The sequence below is a fragment of the Lagopus leucura genome, unplaced genomic scaffold (assembly GCF_019238085.1).
Source record: "Lagopus leucura isolate 7727_CA_CO unplaced genomic scaffold, USGS_WTPT01 Super-Scaffold_741, whole genome shotgun sequence".
Lineage (NCBI taxonomy): Eukaryota > Metazoa > Chordata > Aves > Galliformes > Phasianidae > Lagopus > Lagopus leucura.
This window is the reverse complement of record NW_024962256.1, coordinates 1,204,354-1,228,764: the sequence shown is the minus strand read 5'-3', so window position 1 is coordinate 1,228,764 and position 24,411 is coordinate 1,204,354. Positions and strand designations below refer to the sequence as shown.

Here is a 24,411-nt window from a genome sequence, read left to right as displayed (position 1 = left end):
TTACTCTGCCTTGTGGGTGATGGAAAATTTACACGCAAAGTGACAGGAAAAAAAAGAAAAGAAAAGAAAACCAAACATTTTTCACTTTAACCCTCAAAATATTGTGAGTAATCTTAATCAAAAGTGAAAGCAAAAGCCTTGTAGTTCTGAATGTTATGAATTACTCCCTGGCCCTAGTTTACAACATTCTTAATTCATATGTATTCTGTCAGAAATGCACTACGAGGAAAAGATGCAAAATATAACTTTGCAATGAAGACGTATCTCACTTCCACAGAATATTATTCCTAGGTAATGACAAAAGGTAATCCAGAGATGGGAGCATGCATCATTCAAACAACAATTTTAAAGCCCCTGGTCACATTTAGCTGTAAAGGATAATTCTAAAGTGAAAAAATAACTTCTGAGTTGAAACACCTTGAAAGCCAATCCCAGAAAATCAATGATCTTCTTGGAGGGCCTTTCAGTGTGATCTTCAGCAGCTAATGGAATATGTCACAATCATGTTCCTGTGTACAGTTCAGGAATAAAGCCATAAAGAATAATGGGCACAATACAGCACAAGTTTTATGCAGTGTTTGTCTGTAGTTGGTACTGGAAAATCCATTTTGTAGATGAGATTGAACACGATCAGATGCTTTACACATACTGGCATTGATCATACAAAATGCTGATCTCTTACAAAGATGTTAATCACTGTAGTCTCTCACTAGCTTCAACAGAATTTGAGGATGTCAGTAGTATTAAAATAAGGTCCTTTGCAGACAAAACAGAACAATCAAAGATTAATTTCCAACTGCATGCAAGAGTTGCAGTTGCAGAACTGAGCTATGAGAAGCCAGAGGCTCTGGTTCAAACTCCCACCCTACTTTCACTTCCCAGATGATTGAAGAATGGGAGAACTACACAGCTATACCCCAAGCTTCTCGTAGAATAAGTAGCCATTGCTAAGGTTTCCCCAGAGAGGCTTGAAACACAGTAGTGGACAACACACTTTAAAGAAGAAATCTTTGTAAACTGCCTGAAAACCATTTATCAAAGATTTCTCCCATCGGAACATAGGCAAATAAATGTCTGATCTTCACAGCTTCACAAGTTAAAAGAGCAAAAAACAACTTGCACAAAAAGGTGTTCTACCTTCTGTTTGAGATCACTGGCTTCACTGATGAAACAATCTCTATCTTTCTCCAACTGGTAAATAATCTTCCTTTGCTTCTGAGCTTCGTTCTTATAATTTTGAATTTCTTCTTCTAAGTTTTTCTTGGACTTTTCATGAAGCTTGACCAAATCTATCTGCTTCTGAATGGCATTGGTGGCCTTGTTCAAGTTCTGCACGAGAAACCACAAAATAATGACTCTTGAGCTGAGAAAAGCAACACTGCCACCACTGTGGCAAAAATATGCCATTATCTAAGTGGATTGTGAACTTCCTAATGCTATTATCTCCTATCTAATTTGCTCAGTTGAAATACTTGAGCCTCAAATCTGATTTTAAAAAGAAAAGGCAATCTCTCACAGAGCTGCCAAGTAGTACTTATTCTGATTTGAAGTTAAAACACTAATATCTGCATTACAGAAAAAAAATTGGATGGGATTGTTTACAAGCAGTATAATTAATGACTGAAAAACCCTTGCCAACATCAAGGCATTTAGACTGTAAAGCGTGCCAGTTGCCAATAAAATAACTTCCTTCTCATTTACTAAACAGCAATTTCAAATTCACCAAGCGTGGTTTGAACTTATACACAGAGATTATACAAAAAAACCCAAGATATCATTAAAAAAAAAAACAACAAAAAAAACTAGCTTTCTAGTCCTCCTTTGGAATTTCTTTCCCAAATTCAAAGAAGTATTTACTATCTGTGAAGTCTTCATCTGTGTCAAGGCACAAGACTCCATACCAAGAAAAGCATCTCAACCAAAGTAATCTTTTAGCATTAATTTTACTAGATTACACTTCAGGAATGACAATACCATCAGATGCTATCTTGCAGTACAAAAAACTTCGGGCTGTTGGAAAATAATCAGTAAGAGAAATGGACTGAAAAAGCAAAGATTAGTATTAGCATAGTCTGCCGAACTGTTACATGGTGCACCAACACTTGGGTTTGTTCTTTTGCTACCACAGAATTAATTTGCCTAGATTAATATTAACTTTGATATGCTACAGAGTGTAAAGTACAGTTATAATCAACTTTTCAGACATTAAACAATGGGTTTTCAAGATGAAAACGTCATTTTTGTTTAACTCCATGATGGAGTAAAACTTAGAAATATTTCATGAGTATTAGAACTACTTCAGTGCACACTATAGAAGTAGTACAAGCACCTGCTTAAGGATCTGATTGTTTGACTCATCATTTATCCTACAGTATTTATGTCTCTCTGTCAGAGTTTAAACTATAGACATTTCACTCTCAAGTCATCAAATTTGCTTATCAGTATTACAAATGCGAGGTCACCTTGCTCAGTGTATCCTTCTCCCTCACAAGATCATCTATAGCTTTCTTGTCAATCTCTGCTTGCTTTTTGGCAACCTCCAACTCTAGAGAAAGACAGGAAAGAGTGTAAGAATGGATTCAAACAGAACAGCTGTAAACATGCAGAACTTACTGGACTTAGTACAAACTCTTAGCATTATATGAAAAGTTCAATAACCATTGAGCCTATTTTACAACCCTCAGGTATCAGGAGGTTAATACTTATTTCAGTATTCAGAAGAACTCAGGCACAATAATTAATGTGGTATATTTGGTTGTTCAAGATACCACAAAATTTAAATTTTAAGAAATTATGAAGCGCACTGAAAATCAGATGCTTTTAACAAATTTCAAAGCGAGCACCCAAAAAATTGAAGCACTTTGAAAAGCAGGAACTTTCAGAGTCATTCTAATCCATTTAAGTAAAATCCAGTTCTCCTTTGAAGCAGTGAGATTCTATTGGCTTCAGTGCAGTTAAAACTACTTGCCATGGGTTAAGATTAACATGGCACACATACTATTAAAAGTCCATATATATAAACTATTGTGCACATGTTTTCACTTCATTTTAAAATTAATTACAGAGTGTTACATTAACACAACAGCTCAGGAAATGCAACACACTGGATTGCTAAGAGATGTTCAATATTGCAAGAGGACACATCACCAGTAGCCATTCTCAGGCATTCTGGTATGGATCTGATCGTTTAAGTTTCTCTCTCTAGTACCAAGCATGGCTTTGGGCTGTATAAGCAAAACGCTTGTGGGAAAGCTTTTCCACCCTTGCAGAGATGCATGGAAAACAGACATGATTTTGCATAAACACAGATACATAAAGGCATTAACATCTCATATATGCAATCTCTTCAGGACACATGCTGGAAGCAAGGAAGAGCAGGAAGACTAATCCATGATTGTATCAACTTGAACTAGGTCAGGTTTCTATCAAGGGACTTTTTTTTTTTAGGGGGGGGAAGGCAGGTATGTTGTCCCAAACGTTTGACAACTTCATAATATTAGTTTACCAAAAACACTTTCAATATTTCTTCTGAAAATCACTTTGAAAAGTGTTTATTTTTATTTCAAAACATTTTACTTTGAAATTTAGTTGCACTTTAAAAACATCTTTTACTGTACGCAAGGAATTTTCTTTCAAAATGTACATTTGAAAGATCTTTCTCAAAATATTGCAGACCTGCTAGCAAGTAAAAGCCATTACCTGTACAGCTGTAGTACATCTGCTGACCAACTGAAGCCCCAAATATACCATAACTAAATTTACCAGCTTGCCTGCAAGTATTTTTTTTTCCATGCTGTAACTATTCAGCAGAATCAGAGAAGTTAAGAAAAATAGTGTCTTATCCGTGTCAGTTTTCAGTAATTTCCAACCCTTTTCCACTGGCCAGAGCAGGAGCAATAAATGTACACTGGGGGCAACAATCCTTATGACATAGCACAGATTTGCACATCACAAAGTTCAGTAAAATCTTCTGTATCTGCAACCCATACATGCTGCAATGTGAAAAATCTGAAAAAGTTTTATAAAAATCATTCCAACTGTCATTTGTACAGTATCATACCAAGAGCATGATTCTGAAAAGATGCACCTTGAATGAACAAGTGGTGAATCAGAGGACAGATCCATTCGTCAGATTAAGGCACCTACCTCTCTCTAGACCGGATATTTGACTTTTTAGGGTCTCTTTCTCATGTCCTGCAGCAACTTTCTTTTCCTCTGCAGCACGTAACTTACCCTGGAGAACATCTCTTACTTTATTCATCTTTGAAATTTCAAGGTGCATTTGAGTCAGTTCATCATCTCTGGCCTATAGAAACCAACAAGGGGGGAAAATGAAAGCAACCACAGAAAGAAATCTCTCTGTAGTTGGTACATACTTGTTCTAAGAAATTCAGTGCACCAGCGAGCAAAGGTTTAAGTGTTGTGGGTCACATAGAGGATGATCAGTAAATAATGCTTAGAAATTACTCCATCCCTCAAATTCTCTCAACATAGCTCAAAAATCATACACAGGAATCATCTAATCCTTCCTCTATTGAAACTCATCTGCTTCTGTGTGGTATAAAACGACTTTTTAACAATGTAAAGTTCTAAGTAGCATGACTACAGTCAGAGAGAAATACAAGGACAGCTCTCAAAGTAATGCTTCCTATTTTATTATGTTGGCCCATGACATTAGAGGCAGATGCTGGTTATATGGCAATAGAGGCTGAACCTTCCCACCAATATTCCATTACATTTTGTTGCCACGTGACAGATGGCAGCAGAAGGGCAGTCTGAAAAAAATGGGTCTGACATGGAAGCGCAGATGAAGCAAAGGTGTGTTACTGAATTCCACCATGAAGAAAATATGGGATCTAGTGATGTTCAAAGCTTGCTTTTGTTTATGGAGGTTTATGGAAATCAAGCAGTGGATGTGAGCACAGTGATGTAGTGGGTGATGCATTTCACTAGTGGTGACAGTCAGTCATCTCCATTGGTACAGATATTTACAAGAGAGGCACATAAGCTTTTGTTCATCACTGGCAAAAATGCACAGCTAATGATGGTGACTATGCTGAAAAATAGCATTTTGTAGCTGAGAATTTGCTCCATCAAATAGTGTTACTGTGCTCTTTGTACCTGCTGCAGTTTCCATGGAAATAAGTAGGAGGCATTACTTTCTGAGCAAACTGCGTATCTGACAGGATGCACACACCTTCTGGTACTTACTTTCAGTTCCATTGACTTTTTGTGAAGATCCTGCACTACTCCTTGAAACATCACACTGTGCTGCTCACTCTCTTGCACAAGCTTCTTATTTCTCATCTGAAGTTGCTCAAGTTCCTTACCAGTTCTTTCATTCAACATCTGATTGATTAAGGAACAATCCTATTAGTTCTTCTTAATCTGATTACAATATATACATATACATGAAGACAGAACATTCTGTCTTCCCAGGAGATAAAAGCTGCTGCAGATTGTTGTCTGCTTACAATCCACTCTTCATTGCTGATGAAACTACTAATATGAAATATGAGAAATGTTCATATGAAATGATAATTTCTAATGAATAACACAGCCAGTGTCATTTTTTCTGGAAGCTTAGCAGGTCTCTCTCAGGTGGTGGATAAATATTTTAATTCACATTAGGCATTTGGCAAGCATCATGCAACACAATCACTTGGTACATATAATTACTGAAAATCAGTATGCAATTCAAATGACTTCAATCAGTACAGGGCAAGGGAGCTCTGTCTCTTAGTGAGCAAATTCTACATTAATATGCCAATAGCATTTATCTGGGTACATGACTTGCTGAGACAAGGACCCAACCATTTTCTTCTCTAATTTGTCTTCAGTCGAAAGCTCAGAACAGCAGTTTCATGGTTTGTATGGTGTACACATACATCAATATTGGATGCACCAGTGTTTTTTTCTGCTTGATGAGACTTCCTGTAATAATCATTACTCCTTAAGTGAGGAAATAATGACCATCATATTTCACACTTCAAGTATTTACGTGCAGTAAGCCAATGAAGTCAATACATACTATCCTATTAAAAAAAAATAAGAGGAGCAGGATATCACTCTTCCAAATACATGTGAAAAGAAGACAACATGAAAACAGCTTATGTTATGAATGTCAGGATTACACTGTTTCTGAGTATTCTTTGTTCAGACTTGGTCATGGGTGGAGTGAAGCCTACAGCTGCTGTACCAAACCAACTTCACTGTCATTCAAGCAATAACAGATTATAAATTAGAGTGGAGCAAGAGCAGGCATCATAGCCAACTACAGTTCAGTTGATAAAAAATAACCTTATTGTGTGGCAATATTTGAGTCACCTCCTCTTACAGATCTATAACTGAACTCTAGATTACCCTATGTTTGAAAATAATATTTTTGTGAAGTACAATGCAGTGATTCCCGAGACAACTTCAAGCTATGACAGGCAATCAAAACAGTGCAGCAGCCTGGTTAATTAGCCTAGGCATGGCACTTTATGGGAATTTCCAGTTTCTAGGACAGTTTGGACAATTGAATGCTCCTAAAGTAAGCATTTAGAAAGCCCAAAAGAAGCTATAGAAAGGAAGACAAAGAATACCGCAAAACCTCGATTCACAGACATCCTGATTAACAACAGCATATCTTGGCAGATTGTGAAGATGCCCTCAAGAACTACTTGGTGATATTTGGACAGTCATAAAGTAATTTAGATTGGAAAAGATCTTAAGAGGTCATCAAGTTCAACCACCAACTTGACATACCAAGTTCACCTCTAAACTACATCTCTTATTGCTGTTTCCATGTAGATAAATATAAGTAAGTACCACTAGTATATATGTGGTATGTGATATATAGTAATATAAATAAATATAAATTAAATACCACTAGTGAAGGGGACTCTACCACTTCCCTGCACAGCCTGTTCACCTGACTATATTCTCCATGGAAAAATCATTCCTAAAATCCAGTCTAAACCTTTCCTAGCAAAACTTGAGTCTGTTTCTTTGCATCCTACCACCTGTCACCTGAGAAAAGGTGACAACCTTCTTAGTGCAATCTCCTCTATGACAGTTGTAGAGAGTGATGAGGTCACCCCTCAGCTCCTTATCTCTGGACTAAACTACTCTATTTTCCTCAGCTGCTTCTCATAGCATTTGTTTTCTCATTATTTCATCAGCTTTGTTGCTCGTCTCTGCACATACTTCTTGAGCAACTCATTATCCTTCTTGTAAGGAGGAGAAATTCAGATAAACAAACAAGTGTATATTCAGAGAAATAATCATGTTTTCCTTATCTCTTTTTGCTAAGTATTTTACTAACAGTATACGTTGGAAAAAAAAAAATAAAAAAATTCACAAACTTCTACCCTCACCAATTCAGAGACCCAAAGGGAAGAAAAAGCTATAAAACCCATAAATTTACTACATACACAACAACTCCCAAGAAAGTTTCCCTTGAGGTGGACTGTTATACAGTGATGAGATCTCTCCTGCCATTTACTGAAATTGCTTCTCTGAGAGTTTCTCAAAGTCAGGGGAAATGGACTGAAAACCTGAAAATTCAAACACTTCCAGAACACTATGTTAGTACATTTCCAGATAAAGTTTTTGGAAACAGAAAGGGGAATATCAATCAAAAAGGTTTACAAAGACAATTCTCTGCCCTTTGACAGAAACACTTCCACAAGCTTGAGAGGTAGGTGAAAATTATTGTGACAGAGAAGAAAAAAAGGGATCAGACTTAAAATGGCTTTACCCATGCCACTACATTCAATCAGTGGCAAAAGGGGCAATATGTGCCAGAAGTGCAACTCAGCAATCTCCGTTACTATCATTAGTTCATCTGTGCTTCACAGACTGTCTCATTCACTATCATCTTTTCAGGATGAGATGATCTCTAATTACACCACTGTGCTTCATTACTGATTTCTGGGAGAAACTTTATCTGAAAACTGTCATCTGCCTTCAAATATTTGTTAGTTTTTAAAATTATATATAAAAAAAATAATCAATAGAATTTATTGACTTCAAATAATCTCCCTCCATTTCCTTTCAGGAAGATCAAATTTCTTCTTATTTTGAAATTTGACTCTAACTTTAGACCAGATGAAAAGCACGCCAATGCCTACCTTCTGCTCTTTCAGATTTTGTTCCATTTTCAGTTGTTCCTCTTTGTTCTTTTGTACACGTTGCTGTAAATTCTTGATCTCAGCCTGCTTATTAACTATTTCAGCTTGAAGATTTTTCAGATCCTTGTCCATTTTTTCTTTCTTCCGAGCTTCTCGTGATACCTCATTGTTACGCATTTGGATTTCTTGCTGAAGCTGTAATAATAAAGAAAACAAAAAATTTAAGTTCCACTGCCTTTTAATTAGGCTTAAAAGGCCTCTCATCTCTCATGCTTAATGTTAAGAACAATGGCTTCTATTCTACTGCATCCACTACTGCACAGATCTGAGAAGTAACTGTTATCTAATAGCAGACTAGAAATCCTGTAGTAGGTAACCTATTTACTGATCGTGAGAAGTTGTTAAGCACTGTCCAGATCATCCGTGGAGGAGGGTCCAGTAGAGCTCAGATACACAGAGCATTCCTCTGGAGATGTAGCAGCACAAATGTATTTTCTGTTACAAGTTATTAGTAAAGTGGTATTTTTTGAATGCAGGGTTAAAACAAATTTGGATTGAATGCTATATTGCAAGGATTTTTGGTTTTTTTCTACCGCAACAGCAAAAACACTTATACTGATACAGAAAAGACAAAGGTGTTCAAGCAGCTATTCACAATTACTCTCAATATTTCTGCTCTCAGTACTCCTCAGCAGAAACTTTGAAAGAAATTCTCTCTCACATTTGATAACGTCCTTGTGACTTCTGCTCTCTCTGTCCCCAAAAATGTGATGGAGCAGAAGCACCAGAGAATATCTATAGGAGGTTGATCCATGTGGAAAAGTCCAGTTCAGACAGAGACCAGCAGTTGGAAGATGCTCTTCATTTATTGATTCTTCTCCCTATCAGGGCACAAATGAAAAGTTGGCAGAACTGCCAGAGCCTTCAACTGGTTCTTCAAAAAACAAAAACAAAAAAAAAAACAAAAAACCAAACCATTGTTATTTAAGCAGTCTGAAGTGGAAAATGATTTTGTTTCGGAAGAATGGAAGGTAGTTCTATACACTGTAACAATCCCAAAAATTAAAGGGCCGATGAAGTAGGTACCAAAAGATAAAGGTGGCAAGATTCAGTAAGATTTGACGGGAGTTTCACTTCTTTCTTTTCTCTTAGTGCTGACAGAAAAACAAATACTTATATTCTCTTGTATTACATTCCCAATTAAGTGCTTTAGAAACAGAAAATAATACTGTGCATGGAACACAGGCACATCAACCCTTTCCTATTTGTGATTAATAAAAACTGCAAGCTAAACACTGCTTCCTTCTCTTCTTTATTCTTTGAGTGTTCTTCTCTCCTATCTTGCTCCAGTCCTTAATGTTTTTCTTTACATTCCTTTATTCTTCATTGTTGTATTTTTGTATGTTGAAGCAGCTTTTCTGATCTACTTTCTCTCCATCCAGTGGGTATCCTATTGATCCTCTGTTTCCTGTATCACTAGCTGCTATATGCATTTAAAGAAAGCTATACATATAGCTCAATAAAGAGGCCTGTCTATTCAGATGTTCAGAAAAATAGAAAGCCTCACTTACAGAGCAGACAAAGAAAAGCAGAGATAGAACGCGAGTGCTCTGTACAGACACCAGTGAAGCGAACAATTATTTATTTAAGCTCAAAATCAGCAGGTAGAAGTCAGTGTAATAAAGTTTTTAACCATTAGAAAAAGTGAGGTTTTGAAAAAGCTTTCCAGAAGCAGTGCAGGAGGAAAGAGCCTAATAGGCTATTAAGTCAGAATTTGGTACATTCTTAAAAATAATTGCATGGCATCATGCAACAATCACAATCAACAGAAAGTGAACAAGGATCAAAATTCCAGGTCAGTGTTCTAAGTTGCTCTTCAGAAGCACAGGGATTTACAGTGCAGAAAAGAAACAAACAGACCAAAGAAGAATTGCCAGTATGAAGGATAACTATGACATTGGCAGAGGAACTCTGGTTCAAATCAGGCTACTGGGGAGCTGTGGAAGTATCTGGTACATGACAATACATTTTTCCAAGGACATAGCCAAGAAATAGAGAAAAGCACAAAAATTCACAACAGATTCTTTTCTGAGCATTCCTGAAAAGGGTCTAGATGTGGAAGAATAAGCAGTAGTATATTAGTCAACTGAGATCAATTGCAGCAGTGGAGAATCGTTTAGGACAGAGCCTAAAATCATCACCTGGTGAGCTTTACAGACCTGCAAAATAGCTTCATCTGCCTCATTCTTTGCCCTCTCTGTATCCTGCTGCTGCTCTGTGGCTTGAGTTAGACTTTGACGTAACTCCACAACCTCTGACAAGAGCTGGTCTCGCTCCTTTGTTATCTCTTCTTTGTATTTTATCAATTCACTGATACTGGAAGTAAGGAAACAATAGGTAAGCAGTGGCAGAAGCCCTTTCTGTTCTTCCTCCTACACCAGAACAAGGTCTTCAGTGAAAAAGAATAGCTTAAAAGTTTGTTTCATTTTAAACTCTTCTTTGATTAATACTCTTCTGGTCTATCAAATTTTAGGCTTTACCTACTGTGATCATTTAAGAGTCACAATCAACACAAGTCCAATAAATCCTTCTCTTGTTTTATCCCTTCCTCACATACAGAAGAGTTGGAAACATCAAAAAATGAGCATGCCCCATACATATCCAGAACACGTAATATAAAAACTTTTACACAGTGTGAATATAGCAATTCAGAATTAGCTGATTCAGCCATCAGCAATCTCAACAGAAGGTACACAGATCCTAAGGGTCAATATACTCTATTGCATCTTTGAGTTTATAGTTAATGTTAAAGCATAAGAACAACCTGAGGACCTGACTATAAAGAGAGCTTTTGGAGGGCATTTAAAATCGATGGATCCTCAGGATCTCAATTATTTGCATGTTGTAGCAGCCAGAGGCTCCACCTGAGATTAGGTCACTCGATGCTAGTGGCTGCATTGTTCAACAGAAAAAAAATTAAATGTGTGAATATATACAGCCAATGATAATGCTTTATATTAAAGCTAGGAACAGAAGTCTCCTGCTTCCTTTCCTTACCTATTGGGCCCTACTGCCATTGTAAGTTAAATACTTGACTGATTCCCACTCTGAAAGACTTGGTATATTGAAATGCTTGTCAGATAAAACACTGGGACCATTACTGAGAAAGTGCACAGTACTGTTTTTTGTTTTCTCAGCTTAATTCAATGCTCAATGAACTCACTAACAGTCTGATTCTGTCCTCGTTCACTGCACAAATACGTGGACGAATAGATGTGCAGTCATGAGAAAACTGAAATGGAGAAAAAATCTCTGTCTCTGATTTCCAGTGACCTTCTAGTATTCAGTAGCGGCTAAACAAGGTGTAGAATAATAGAGAATTAGATCAGGCACTTGTTTTTTGGTGGAAAATTTACTTGTATTCCTGACTGGAGGACAGTCCAGATCCCTGCTCCACTGAATTACTTAGGCGTGCTATTTCCTCCTGTAGTGAATGAATTGTTTCCTTTGCTTTCTGTTCCTTTTCATAGGCTGCATCCACCATTTTCCAGGCTTTTTCAATCTCCTTGAAAAAACAAACAGAAAACATTGACAGAAATTAAATTGGGTTCAAAGGGAACAACAAATTAAAAATTGCCTTGCATTTTGGTGAATTAAGAAACCAGATTTTCATGCCTTTTCATGCTCAGATTCACAAGTTTCCTTCACCAGTTGTCTTTTCACTAGAATGGGGGCATTTTCAGCCATTCAGACAATGTCTGTTCACACCACAGACGCTCTTAACACAAAGATTGGGAATATTATCAAATATAACTCTTGCAGGTTTTGGTTCTGTAAGTCAGTAAATGTCTAAACATTTATTGAAAACTCAGTGCCTACAAAATTCCCTTGCACTCTAATAGCTCACTTAATTCTCTAAAAATCTTATTAGCTGTTACAACATGGAACAACCAGATTACTATTTCCCAGAGGGGTAAAAAGAGATGTTACTCTTGGCCTTGCTACCTCTTTGTTCCTTTGCATCTGTGATGACCTACTGCATTTTGGCTTAAACTACATGTTTAGATGAGCCACAATTCTCATGCCAAACTTCAACACATAGAATTATTTGAAAGCCAAGCTCACAACCCCATGGTTTGGTATCTTCAAGCAGGTATAGAAAATTAAGCAAACTCTCATTTGCTAACTTCCTCTGCATTTCTCCCCCTTGAAAAAGATCCTTAAGAATCACATAGCAGGCTTATTCCTTGCTAGGTTCAAACCATGCTCTGAGTAGTTCCGAAATTCTATCCTAAAAATTGTACTGAATCAGAAAGCGTATGGACATATCAGTGGGAGAAATATTCCCAACAAAGATAGTACTTTTAACCCTAGAAGTTTCTGAACTGCAAATCACAGCATGCTGTCTCGTCTCTCATGTTCTTTTCTCTCCTGGCTGCTGACAGGGTGTTTAACTTCATGGACTTTAATGGATGTAGATTTCAAGCGTGGCTCTGCAACTCTATATTACCTTTAGGACCTCCCTGAGCAGGGTCAGATACAAGCACAAGTCCATCAGGAAATAACATCCCTTTCAATTTCTACTTGTATCATACAAAAATGTAACAGTGAAGAAAATTCAGAATACCTCCACAACTAATATCAGATGACTGCCCAGATAAATTGTGGTTGCTCCACCTCTGGAGGTATCCAGGGCCAGACTTGATGAGCTCCTGCTCAGTCTGATTTAATGGTTGGCAACCCTGCCCACGGCAGTGGAACTGGAACTAGATGATCTTTGAGGCCCCTTCCAACCCAAGTCATTCTATGTCAACTTGAAGATTAATAATTTATATGATGATGATGATTTTTTTTTTTTTTACAGCCATTCCTTATTTGAATTAATATCCCTGGTTCTAAAAATAAACCTATTTAACATTAAGTTAGAAATAATGACAAGCTATGTTATGGTGTATGGTCAATGTATGTATTGAGCTCTTTCAAATTGAATAGATGTAGTGCTAAGCTGTTTACAGCCTCAATTAAAAATGTCAAGTCATTGAAGCAGCAGAAATAGCAGACTACCAGAATCTGCTGAAAACCTAACACAGAATATAACATCTGCAGCCTCTTCAAGCTAGAGGGAGAATATGTTTTCATGTTAGCTATTCAATTAGTTCAGCATATTGAAAGTGGAGAAACCAGAGAAACCAGATGGAGCTTAAAGATCAGGAACATTTGTCCTATGGCTTTTTTTTCTTTCCAGACTAATAATAAAGAGTTAAATGGTGGGTTTTACTTGTTCTGAAACTCTGAAGAAGATTATAATCAACAAACCGTATTTTTATTACTTTGTGAATTACTTAGTTCAAAATCTAGTTTGAAAAATGCTTTCTAGTTACATATCAAGCATATTTAGAACAGTTTCAAATACTGAAGTTAATTTTTGTTTTACACATTTAGAGTTCTAATTTCCATGCAGCAATGATCTCACATAAACTATCAGATATAATCCAATAGGTAATAAATTTTTCACTCATTATTCTCTTACATAAAAAATACTAAATTATGAAATTTCAATAAATGCATGCTAGGCAGAAATAATCGTACAAAGACATAGCGTATCATCTTGCCTTTCAAAAAACAAACAAACAAACAAACAACAAAGCAGCCACAACAAATTATAGCTGCAAATACACTTTTCAGATGTGGCAGCCAGCAAGAGACAACCAATCTTTCTCTAGAAAAATGCAAATGGAAAATAAGATTAAAGCTGATTACTTAAATCAAAGCTTCATGCTGGCTGATTAAACTGTGATTAAAATTGGGTAATTAAATCATTATGATTGGAGTTTTGGGGGGACAGAACTAGTGAAAAAATATCAATAAGCGCTTTGAGAGGTCTTACTGGTTTGAGCGAGTCCTTAGGCTCAAAATTGCATTTTGTTTCGGTGAGAGTCCACAGAAGGAACCACCTGAAGTCAGTGAGGCCATTCAGACAGGCTGTGACTGCAGGAAACCCTGTGCTGAACTTCTTGAACTACATCTTGCCCTTCACATATGTTGAAACAACTTTTATCAGTAGGGTTAGCACATACAGAGAATGGCATCATGAAAAGGCAAAATCTAAATTTAAAAAAAAAAAAGATTGCTACAGACTTCAGCATCAGCAAAACCGGTCTCCATTATGATGGTTTCCTTCACGATTTATTTTACTTTGAATAAAGAACAAACAGTACCTCTTCCTTTAAACTCAATAGTAGAGAGGAAGAAATTTCTGAAGGCGGACGCTTTAAGTGAAAAAAATAATCACATTTATTACTCAGTGGAGAGTGGAACTGAAAGAAGGTAGAGTGTATCAGAATCACTGAATAATGCAGTACAAATGTAGGTACATGCAGTTTGTTGTATAATTAAAGATGGAAGCTGGATGTTTGCATTTATAATAAGTACCCTGAAAAATGTGAAGCAGAAATCATGAGGCGTGACTGCCTTATTTTATTTTCCTTAAACAGACCCAAAGATCACATCAGTGATCTGAGAATTTATGAAATGTTTCCTTAGTACACTGGATTGATTCCCTTGAAATCTGAAAACTTGGTACCTCAAAGCAAGGCAGTATGAGCTCCTATAAATTCCCATTCTGGTGCATCCCTATAGATCAGTTTCCCTAATAGTGAAAGAGAGAACTGTACTTCCCCATGGTTCAGCTTGGCCCTTATCTTCTCTGACATGACAATAAACAGCAGACTACTATGTCCAGTTTATTAAAACTACAAAACAAAGCACTGAACAACCAACAGACAGTAACAGCTATTGATTATTATTGACCTGGGCCCTACCAGCAATTGATTTGTGCAGTTAACCCCTGACCCTAAACAAATCCTACAGATTACAACTGGGCTCCACATGGAGAAAAATTCTGCCTCTGCAGCTTGGTTGAAACCTTTATTTGTATATGAACCAACAACCCACAAAAGCAAACCTATAAACCTGTTACCCTGATGACCCATCAAGTCACCAAGATTGAGGACCTTAATTTGAAGCAGCTATACCATTCTTACAGGAACAACCCCACTGGGATTCTCTTATCACTTGTAAATAATGAAACACTGGAACAGATTATTTGTCTAACTCAGTGCTGCAGAACATCATATTTGCTATTTGAGTACTTGAACCTTTCTTGACACCCACTTTAAGCACCTGTGAAAGATTTTGAGTGTCAGTAAAGCTATAATAAGATACTACAGCTGAACTTCTCTTCATATTTCATGTTATTCTTCGTTTTGAAGAATAATGCCAGTCAAATCCCATAAAATAATGTGAATATCTTAAATAGCATCCAAATAATTCTTGAGCGTTTAAGAGAAAGACTAGTTCTCACATCCAAACTGAAAAGTACTGGTGCTGTTTACATGATCCATAGCATGCAACTGGAATTTACATGTTACATGCTGTGTTTTGCACATTGCTTCTAATATGACCATATTGTCAAGCTGCTTTCTCGCTACAAAATCACTTAGCTGCTCCAATAGTATGTGATATTGTTAAAACATAGCTTGCCTTAGCTTCAAATCAGCTGCTAACATTGGAAAGGCTCTCATTTCTTCCCTACTCTTCCACTCTTCAGTTTTATGACATTACCAAGACAGTGTTGCCTCAGGTTGGGAACATCTTGAAGGACTGTCTTTGCTACTGTTCACACTCATAGAATAGCCACATAATAGAAAGTGGTAAGGACCATTACAATTCCTGACTGCCACCTTCCAGATTTTGATTAGCAGCAATGAAAAGCAGTAAGATTTTATGAGGTTTTACCCCTTCCTGAGGGCGTTCAGAGCAGTGCCACAGGCTAGCAAGTTGCAGACACAGGATGACAGCACTGCTAGTTCTATTTATGCTGAGTGTTTATTTTCTTTGTAATACTATGGATAAGAAAATTCATGTTAAATAACTTCTACAATGCTAATAGATGTCCTATTGTTATGCTGAATTTATTTTACTGGAACAAGATAAGTCCATAAAGAATTTTAATCGCTATTTTGAAGCATTTAATGGCAACTGCATGTAGGTGTCTCAACTAACTGAGAAATTAATGCTAATCTAGATACCACAACCTAAGCTTTTAAACAATCAGGAGGAAAAAAAAAAAACTATTAACTGATCATTTGGCAGTTTTAGATCCACGGTAGTCAAACCTCAGTAGAAGGCTAAAAACATTGATTACTCTTTAGCAAGTCAAGCACTTTGACTGCATTCGAATCAATAATAACAAAGAACACATTAGAGTAAATTGGTGAAGTGACATTGAAATGCTATTTAGGATTCCTTTTCAGAAACACCATGAAACATCTACAATCTGTATTTCAGCATGTAAGTAGATTTTTCATATCCTGGCAATAATTAACATCCAAGCAGCACTTTGAAAATAATAATGATCCCAGTTTCAAAAGCTGTGCAAGTTGGAAACATAGATATGCTGCTTTACAGATACAGAAGTACTTGTACTACTGAGTAATAGAAAGCCAACGAGGTCAACTTAGTTCTAGACCTATGCAAATAAATACGGAATTTGAGATGAGTAAAAATACCAGGCTAAGGAAACAAAGCAATCAGTAGCAAAGTAGAGGTTGAGGAACTGGAGATGCTAGCTCTACACTTGGTCCCCCATTTAGATCTCTATATAAAATAAAGCGTTCCTGTAGACAGTTTTATTACCAAGTTTTTCATTAACAATTTCATGTCATACTTAATTCTATTCAAAACTTTACCGTCTTCAGTGATGCTATAGTTCCCCGATCATCCCTAGAGAGCTTTGTGAGAGCAGCTACTTTAGAGGAATTCACCACAAGTTCAGCATTCAGCTGCCTGCATTTTTCCATGAGCCGCTTCTCATTTTCATGAGACTTCTTCAAAACAGCATAGAGCTTTTCATATTCTGTTCGAAATTTTTCCAGAGTGTTATCTCCCTTAAGTAGATTGATGACCTCTTGGAAGTCTTTCTCCAGTGCTTCAAAAGCACTTTCTTCTAGGTACAGTTTTGCAGACTTTTCCTGAATGAAATGAGACAGATAATTAATGAATGGGAGGAACTAAACATTTTGATCTTGACGTCAAAATATAAAGCAGCAATATATTGAGTGTGCGACATCTTAGAAATCCAGTCACAAATTTCTGTAATTACAGTTCTCTTGTTGCCATGTAACGGGCACGTTTCAGTCTGTTCTTCAAATAGATCTCCCCTCATTTTACTGAAGTAACTTGTGCTTTAACACTGAGATCCTGTAATTGAATACCACAGCTACTCTAAAGATGGCCTAGAAAATACTATTGCGACCACGTTTAAATAATCCACTGGCTTTTTAGGTAAGCCAGCATTTTAGCCTCGATTCCTCCCAGTTCCCTACACTGTTAAGAACGATCAGTTTATTCTTCTTAAGCAAACAGTGCCAGCTATAAGCATGTCAGAAAGCGCCGGTAACAGCGATGCACGCAAAGCCACCCCCTGCTGGAAGTGCTTCTGTTAAACTTTTCGAAGGGGAAATTTCAGATGCAGCTCTGTTATGAAGCCAAACATTGCTAGCTCGATTTACGCACACCAAATCCCACCAATATTTTTACAAACAGATTAAAATAACCTCCATTACAGCCTTCAACAGAAAACAACCACACCAAGCAGGAGTGGAACAGCCACTTCTTAGAAATTAGCTGGATTTGCTAAGCGAGGTGAATCAGCCCTCAGGACGCTGCCTTGTCGCAGGGGCATTGCTGCCGTTGTTCAAGCTTGGACACGGCCAGCCCGAGCATCTCCATGCTCGGATCTGCGGGCTAGGTGCATCTTTGAGATTGCACCTCGGAGGCAGCTCGGGGCTGTCCTGCCAGGCTGTCCATCCAGAACAGAAAGCTGAACACTTTCAAAAAAAAAAAAACAGAAAGTAAATAAATCCGAGAGCAAATATTTATTTCATTTGGCTCGGGAATACACTAGCCCATACCGCCTGAAAAAGCTAAAATTGAAAGGAGATAACGCAGCTCGGGCTGCTGTGCTGTACAGCGCTTGCTCAGCCCAAAGCCAGGCTGGGGGCTCACCTCCTCCATGGTGCCGGCGGGGCCGGGCTGCGAGCGCCCTGCCCGGGGCTGGTGCCGCTGCCGGGCCGTCTCCTAGCAACGGCGGCAGGCGGGCCGTCATGGCCGCCGGGGGAGGCGTTGCGGCGGGGGGTGAGATCCTGCCCCGCCATCTCCTCGCAAAGGTCCGGCAGAGGGAAGTTGCACTGGGTCTGTGGGGATGCAGGCCGTGCTCCTCAGCCACTCAACACTACCCAACGCCGTACCCTCGTGGACTCGTTAGTGATTTGCTACAAAAGCAGAGTGCATGACAAGGGAACCCAGACAGCGGCTCTGTGCCTTAAGAGCTGCAGGAAAGTACAGCAGAGCAAACAGCAGCAGCCTGCCAGCGAGCCCTTGAACTCATCATTTTCCCCTCAGTGGGGTCACAAATTCTTCCATCTGATAGCTTTTAGGGCAGGAACATAATGTTCCGTGTGCCGTCCCCAGCAGAATGGACACCGCGTACGACCTTTAATTTCCACATCGACCTAATAGCAACAACAGAAAATTCTGCCTGGTTTAATGAAGCCTGAATTGCAGCACTTCATCTCACTGATTGCATGACAAAATGCGTAATTTCAAAGGGAAGCTTTGAAATGGTCTGATGTTACCATTCGGGCTGGAGAATAATGCACGTTTTATAATGTATTCTGTATACTATGACTTAATTACAAAACACTGCATTTGCTGAAAGAGTTTCAGTCATATCAAAGCAAACTTCTCATAATAAATTAATAAATAAAAGTACCTCTTCCAGGTTTTGCACTCTTTCTTCGTTTCCCTTTGTGGTGATGCTTCCCACATAACAAAAACAGTGGGGAGGTGATAATGATAATTCCTTGATTCCAGGATTTTGGATTGTCAAAAATCGAGTGCTTAGACCTTTAATCAACAAAACAGCTGCACATGTGAGGAAATACCAGAAGACTTTTTTTTAAAAAAAAAAAAACTTTGTTAGCAAAATGCTGCTGAAAACAAGGAGTTCATACAATATAGAAGTGTACGAGCTGGATATTTATATACCTTTTCTTATTGTGGGACAAAAACAAGAATGGAAACTTATGAACTAACACATTCATCTTCCCATTTTAGGTTTGACAATTTGACAAGTTCACCCCTACAATTGCTGCACCTCTAGCAGCTCTGCAGATGTAATAATGTGATCACATCAGGAGTCTGTGAGTTTGCACTGCAGTCTGTATTTAATTAGAAACTACCATGAGTTAAAACACTCGACAGATTTACATGCAAACAGAAGACAAATCTGGGACAAAATCTCATTATTCACTAAGAATTAATTCTGCAAAAAAAAAAAAAAAAAAAAAAAAAAAAAAAAAAACAACCCTACAAAACACATTAACAGGTTCATGATCAAGGAACTAGACAGACATTTGAGGATATCTGGGTTTGTGACCATAGCTTCCTATAGCTTAGGACCAGCTGATCAGCATCCCCTGTGCTTTACATTTCTTGGTAAAATGTAAATAGCCACAGCTGCCATCCTGCAAGAGTGCTGTGACTGTCATGGCTATGAATGATGTACTCATGTAATGCAGTAAAGCCCTTAGGATGAAACTCTTCAAGAGGGATGACTTTTTAACTCTTCCTTGTAGAATAAGCCAGTGTCCTGAGCTCTATGAAAACCTTTCTGCTAGCAAGACCTAAAAAACTCCTCTACCACAGGAGAAATAATCCCCTACTATATTCTTTTATTTAATATGGTATAGTACTACTACACTGTAATAAATTGTAGTTTCATTAGCAGCATGGACAAGTTGAACCCAGGAAACTTCAGGTGAAAGGCTAGTTATGTAGTTCCTTGAATATCTGACTTCATTCAGAAGACATCAGGATCTTCTGATAAAAAGCAGATTCACCTGTTTCACCAGCCTCCTGGAAGAGTCTGTGTTAGAGCACGTATGTGTTTCTGTGGAAACAGAAAGGATTACTAGCGGTTTAAATACTTGCATACTGATTTATTTGAGGCCACAACCCTCAGGCAGTTAATTTAATGCATGTTTTAAACCACAGCAGCAAGAAAATGATAAGCCATCACTTGCTGAACGTAAGGATTTATGGTCTGCTGCAGAGATGCAAATAACTGGAGTAAAATCTCATCAGAATATCCAGGAGGGTGTAAGCAATTTTGGGGCAGGGACCAGGACAGCGCACGTCTTCTGGACGGTGCAAGATGGACCTTTTGGATACGTGATTATAACTTCGGATGCAAAGTAGTAATAAAGGAAAATCCGACAGTGGGGTAGGAAACGCATTTTCTTTTACACCATCCTGTAGTAAGACAGACAATCACTGGGTGGCACTGCACCACCACAGTGCTCTGTGGAACTGCCCCCTAGCAGCAGCTATTTTCAACCCAGTGTTGTTTCAGAAACGCGTTCCGAATAATAACTGTCACAAGGAGACATAATGGTGTAAACGTATATAAAAAGTTTGGACCTCATCCATGAATAAACTTTTGTTCATTTTACCCAGATAATATAATCAATAGGGATTCTACAGTAAAGAAAGCAAAGTTTGTCTAACCATTTGCTTATAGTAAAATATTATAAATGTTAGTTTTTTTACATATATTAAAAACGTTATTTACATAAGTTTTTTGCATGCAAGTATTGTGGTTTTCATATTGCCAGAGAAATCAATTGCAATCTCATGGTCTCAGCAGCAGTGACACTGCAGATGCTGTCAGTGGGCTGACGGTCTGTCTGAGATGCACCCAAAAATCCAGTTTGCCTCTTCTGAGTTATATCAGTTTGGCAGTATTAAAAGGAATAAGAACGTACAAAAATGTGCTGTGATTTCTCCAGTCACAGAGAGATGCTAAGAAGTTCTTGATTACTTAATTATCCAGCCAACTTTTTACTTTACTCTTTCTGAAATCCTCTCTTATTATTTCTAAATTGAATGATAGCTCTATAATGTGAACACTTGCTCTGATAAACTGGATTGAAGCTCTCTACTTGCTCATAAAGATCATGCAGCAAATCACGAATAGCAGCAACCTTGATCATGTTTGGCACTGGAGTTGAGCCAACAATCTCAAGAGGCAGAAACATACTATATCTCATTACCATTTTCCTAAAAAAAGTTAAACCATGAAAATGTTTTTGATTAATAGAAATAAGCCTAATAAAGAGTTTGGTTGGCTCTGAGACAAGCTGAAGCTGACAAGAGTGCTGTGTATAGTGTGCAATTACATGCACTACATTAAAAAATAAAATGGATTAAAATGTTGGAAAGCAACAGAAGTTAGGACAATAATGTTGGATCCATGCTGAGCTCACCCTTCCCCAGCACCATCTGAAATGGCAGAACTATTTCCTACCCTAGGTTTTCCTCCCAGTTCCACAACAAGGATTGTGATGGTTTGTCACACCTATTAGAAATTCCTTATCCTTTGCCCTTCTCACAGCCAAACCCAGCAGACCTCCCAGAGCCTTGAAGGAAAGCAGGACTCTGCTGCCTTGGTTCATGATCATGAATATTTGTGGTCACTTAAAGAAAGAGTTTGAAGTATGTCTCGATTCACAGTGTGCTCATTAGCAGAATCAGCTCCTCCCACTATGCTTTCCAACAGCCTTTCTGTTCCAACAGCAGAATTCACACCCTTATCCTTGACTCCTGTGCCCCTCGCTCATATTTCATTTTTCAATCACCAAATCTTCCCCTAACTGAAAACTTATCTGGCATCTCTCACCACTCGACAACTGAGTCCTCTGGGAAGAAGAGGCTCTTAAAAACCCTCCTCGCATAATACCTAAGAAAGACTACAAGAGTTGCAGAGATTAAAGGTGTTTGTAAGGTCATATGTAAGATGAGGACACCATCTGGCAAACTGCGAGAGAGTGACCCCCACCTCCCCATACATTTCCTTGCATGGTAGCTGGGAGCTGTGAAACATTCACAGGTAGAAGGGAATTCCCCAGTCCTTTCTCCCCTTGGGCTGCTAATACTCTGCTGGGGCACACCAAACTGGGCCTTCAAAAAACACTGTGCCACCTAGAATCCCATCCTGATGCAGTCTCCTGCAAGTGTACGCAGTCACGTGCAGTATAAAAGATATAGCCATAGCAGGCATCACTTGAGCATGAATCTCCCTCCAGCTTGACCTGCAAGAACGTGAATCCCTGTGTGTGTTCCCTGTGAGCAGCTCAATATCCTCTGCTCCTTGTGAAGGTGACAGCTGGAAGCTGTACTAAAGCCTGTTTCGCTGCTGCCTACACACAGCTCTCTGTCATATCCCTATTCTCTCTCTACAGAACTTCATTTTTTATTTACTTCTTGTAACAGTTTGAAGATATAGTGTTTGTTTTAACAGATTAGAAATACTAATGGAAAGAAGATAGAGGAATTACATTGTTCTGATACATCCAAAAGCAAGGGGAAAGTTACCTAGAGTTTAACACTCAACCCAAACCTTACTCTTGTTCTACTCCTGCTAATAGGCTCTTAGAGCCTACTGCAGAAATAGCATTGTTACATCTAATTTCTGCTGCAGTAGAATTCATGCAACAGAATCACAGGCTACCTCCCAGCGTGCTGCAGCACTGTTACACCATAACTCATGGCTTCAGGTCCTACCCAACATCTGAGTAAGGCCAGTAGAGCTTGGCTCATTATTAAATAAATTACTGCCTTCAGCAAGATAATGATCTTCAGCCTTCTATGGTGCAACAACAATAGTCAAACAATGAATCATGTACTGGAGTTGTCAGGAGATGTGATTTCACCTTTCCAGCCTCTTCTGAACTGCTGAATCATATTAAAAAAAAAAAAAAAAAAAAATTAGTATGTTTTGTTTTGACTTTTCTATTTACACGTCTAACATTACCATAATCTTCCACCATCTCAGAAACAGAAAGGAGATCCTAAATGGGATAATGAATATGTAATAGCATCTGTTAAGATACACAGGACTATAATATGACAGAAAACACAGCAACAATAGCAGAAAAGCAAAGTCCTAGACTACCGTAAGCAAGGATACACTCAATACACCAGCCACAGAAACAAACTTAAAAAAAAAAAAGCTACTTATCCTAGGAAGGCAATCAGGAGGCAGGAATCTCCAACAAGAGACTCCCCACTGTCAACCCTTAAATGAGGTCTGTGAAAGGTTGGATCCTGATTCCACCCTTCCAGTCACTCAGGGGCATTGCTTGCACCTGTTGCTTGCACCTGTGCTCCCCTGGGTTGGCCCTGCCCTCCCACCAGGCACTCAATCATTGCTTCAAGCTGTGACAGCACTTCTGCTGTAAGATGTGAGCCCTTCTTTTTAAAAAGTGTTTAAATCTGGTGCATGCAGTCTGGTGCAAAAAGTGTTTAAATCTCTAGTGCATTGCTATTCTGTTGTATCCCAGGAAAATTTAGATGAATGCAAATCACAGCCCTCTAACCTGTAGTGATTTGTATGTTCAATGTATGTTACATATATATACACATGTGGTCAGAATTGGCAATTACTACCTTATCAGGCTTTCTGCAGGTGGTATTTAATAGATGTTTTCCCTTGGCTTAGGTGACGGATATTTGCAATCTTGGAGCAGGATCTACTTTGTCTCCTACTGCTGCTGCATAGTTCCCAGGGGAAACAAATGCTGCTCTGAGACAGGCCAGGTCCTGCAGCAATAGTGGGAAGATGCCACACTACTCCTGTGAGAGATGATTTTCTTACACTATAGCATAATGGGAAAGGAATGTGCTAACAACACCCAGGTTGCAAACAGACTTGAATAAATTTGATTCAGGCACTGAGGAAACCATACCCATCCACACAAATTCATAAATGCAAGCCCTTTGAATAGCATCAGAACTGTTCATTAGTTCTGCAAGGACTTCAGGAAACCCAAAGAAGCCAACTTAACAGCCTATTACAACTTGGAAAGCAGCTGCCTTCAGTGCAAAGCTGTACCTTGCATTTGATACTGTAGAGGCAACAGTGACTCCCACTACACATGGCCCTTAGACAACCAAGGCAGCAGTGCAGGAGAACATGCAACGTCCATCCCAGTGTAAGGGTCACTGCAACGCTGTGGGAAGAGGAAGGGTACGGTAAAGATCCCACAACTCAGCCAGGCGTTACTAAGCGCTGTTGCTCAAACCCGTTTCCCTTGGGCTGTGATAGGAGTTGAGCAAACTTGCTAGGTCTATAAGGAGCCATTTAAGCACAGCAGTGCTTTACCTGGAAGTA

The 24,411-nt window shown here is 38.5% G+C and overlaps 1 protein-coding gene across 1 annotated transcript in view; it reads right to left on the bottom strand.

Moving 5' to 3' along the window:
- CFAP58 (cilia and flagella associated protein 58) overlaps positions 1-19,282 on the bottom strand; it is a 56,723-nt gene extending 37,441 nt beyond the window's left edge. Inside the window, exons 1-10 of the mRNA XM_042863552.1 lie at positions 19,227-19,282; positions 18,952-18,997; positions 16,868-17,149; positions 11,534-11,682; positions 10,337-10,493; positions 8,118-8,312; positions 5,212-5,349; positions 4,147-4,306; positions 2,463-2,545; positions 1,138-1,329 (exon numbers count right to left, since the gene is read on the bottom strand). Of these exons, the coding sequence (XP_042719486.1) occupies positions 1,138-1,329; positions 2,463-2,545; positions 4,147-4,306; positions 5,212-5,349; positions 8,118-8,312; positions 10,337-10,493; positions 11,534-11,682; positions 16,868-17,149; positions 18,952-18,997; positions 19,227-19,282 (1,458 nt within the window). The remainder of the gene's footprint in view (positions 1-1,137; positions 1,330-2,462; positions 2,546-4,146; positions 4,307-5,211; positions 5,350-8,117; positions 8,313-10,336; positions 10,494-11,533; positions 11,683-16,867; positions 17,150-18,951; positions 18,998-19,226) is intronic.
- Positions 19,283-24,411: the final 5,129 nt, after the last annotated feature.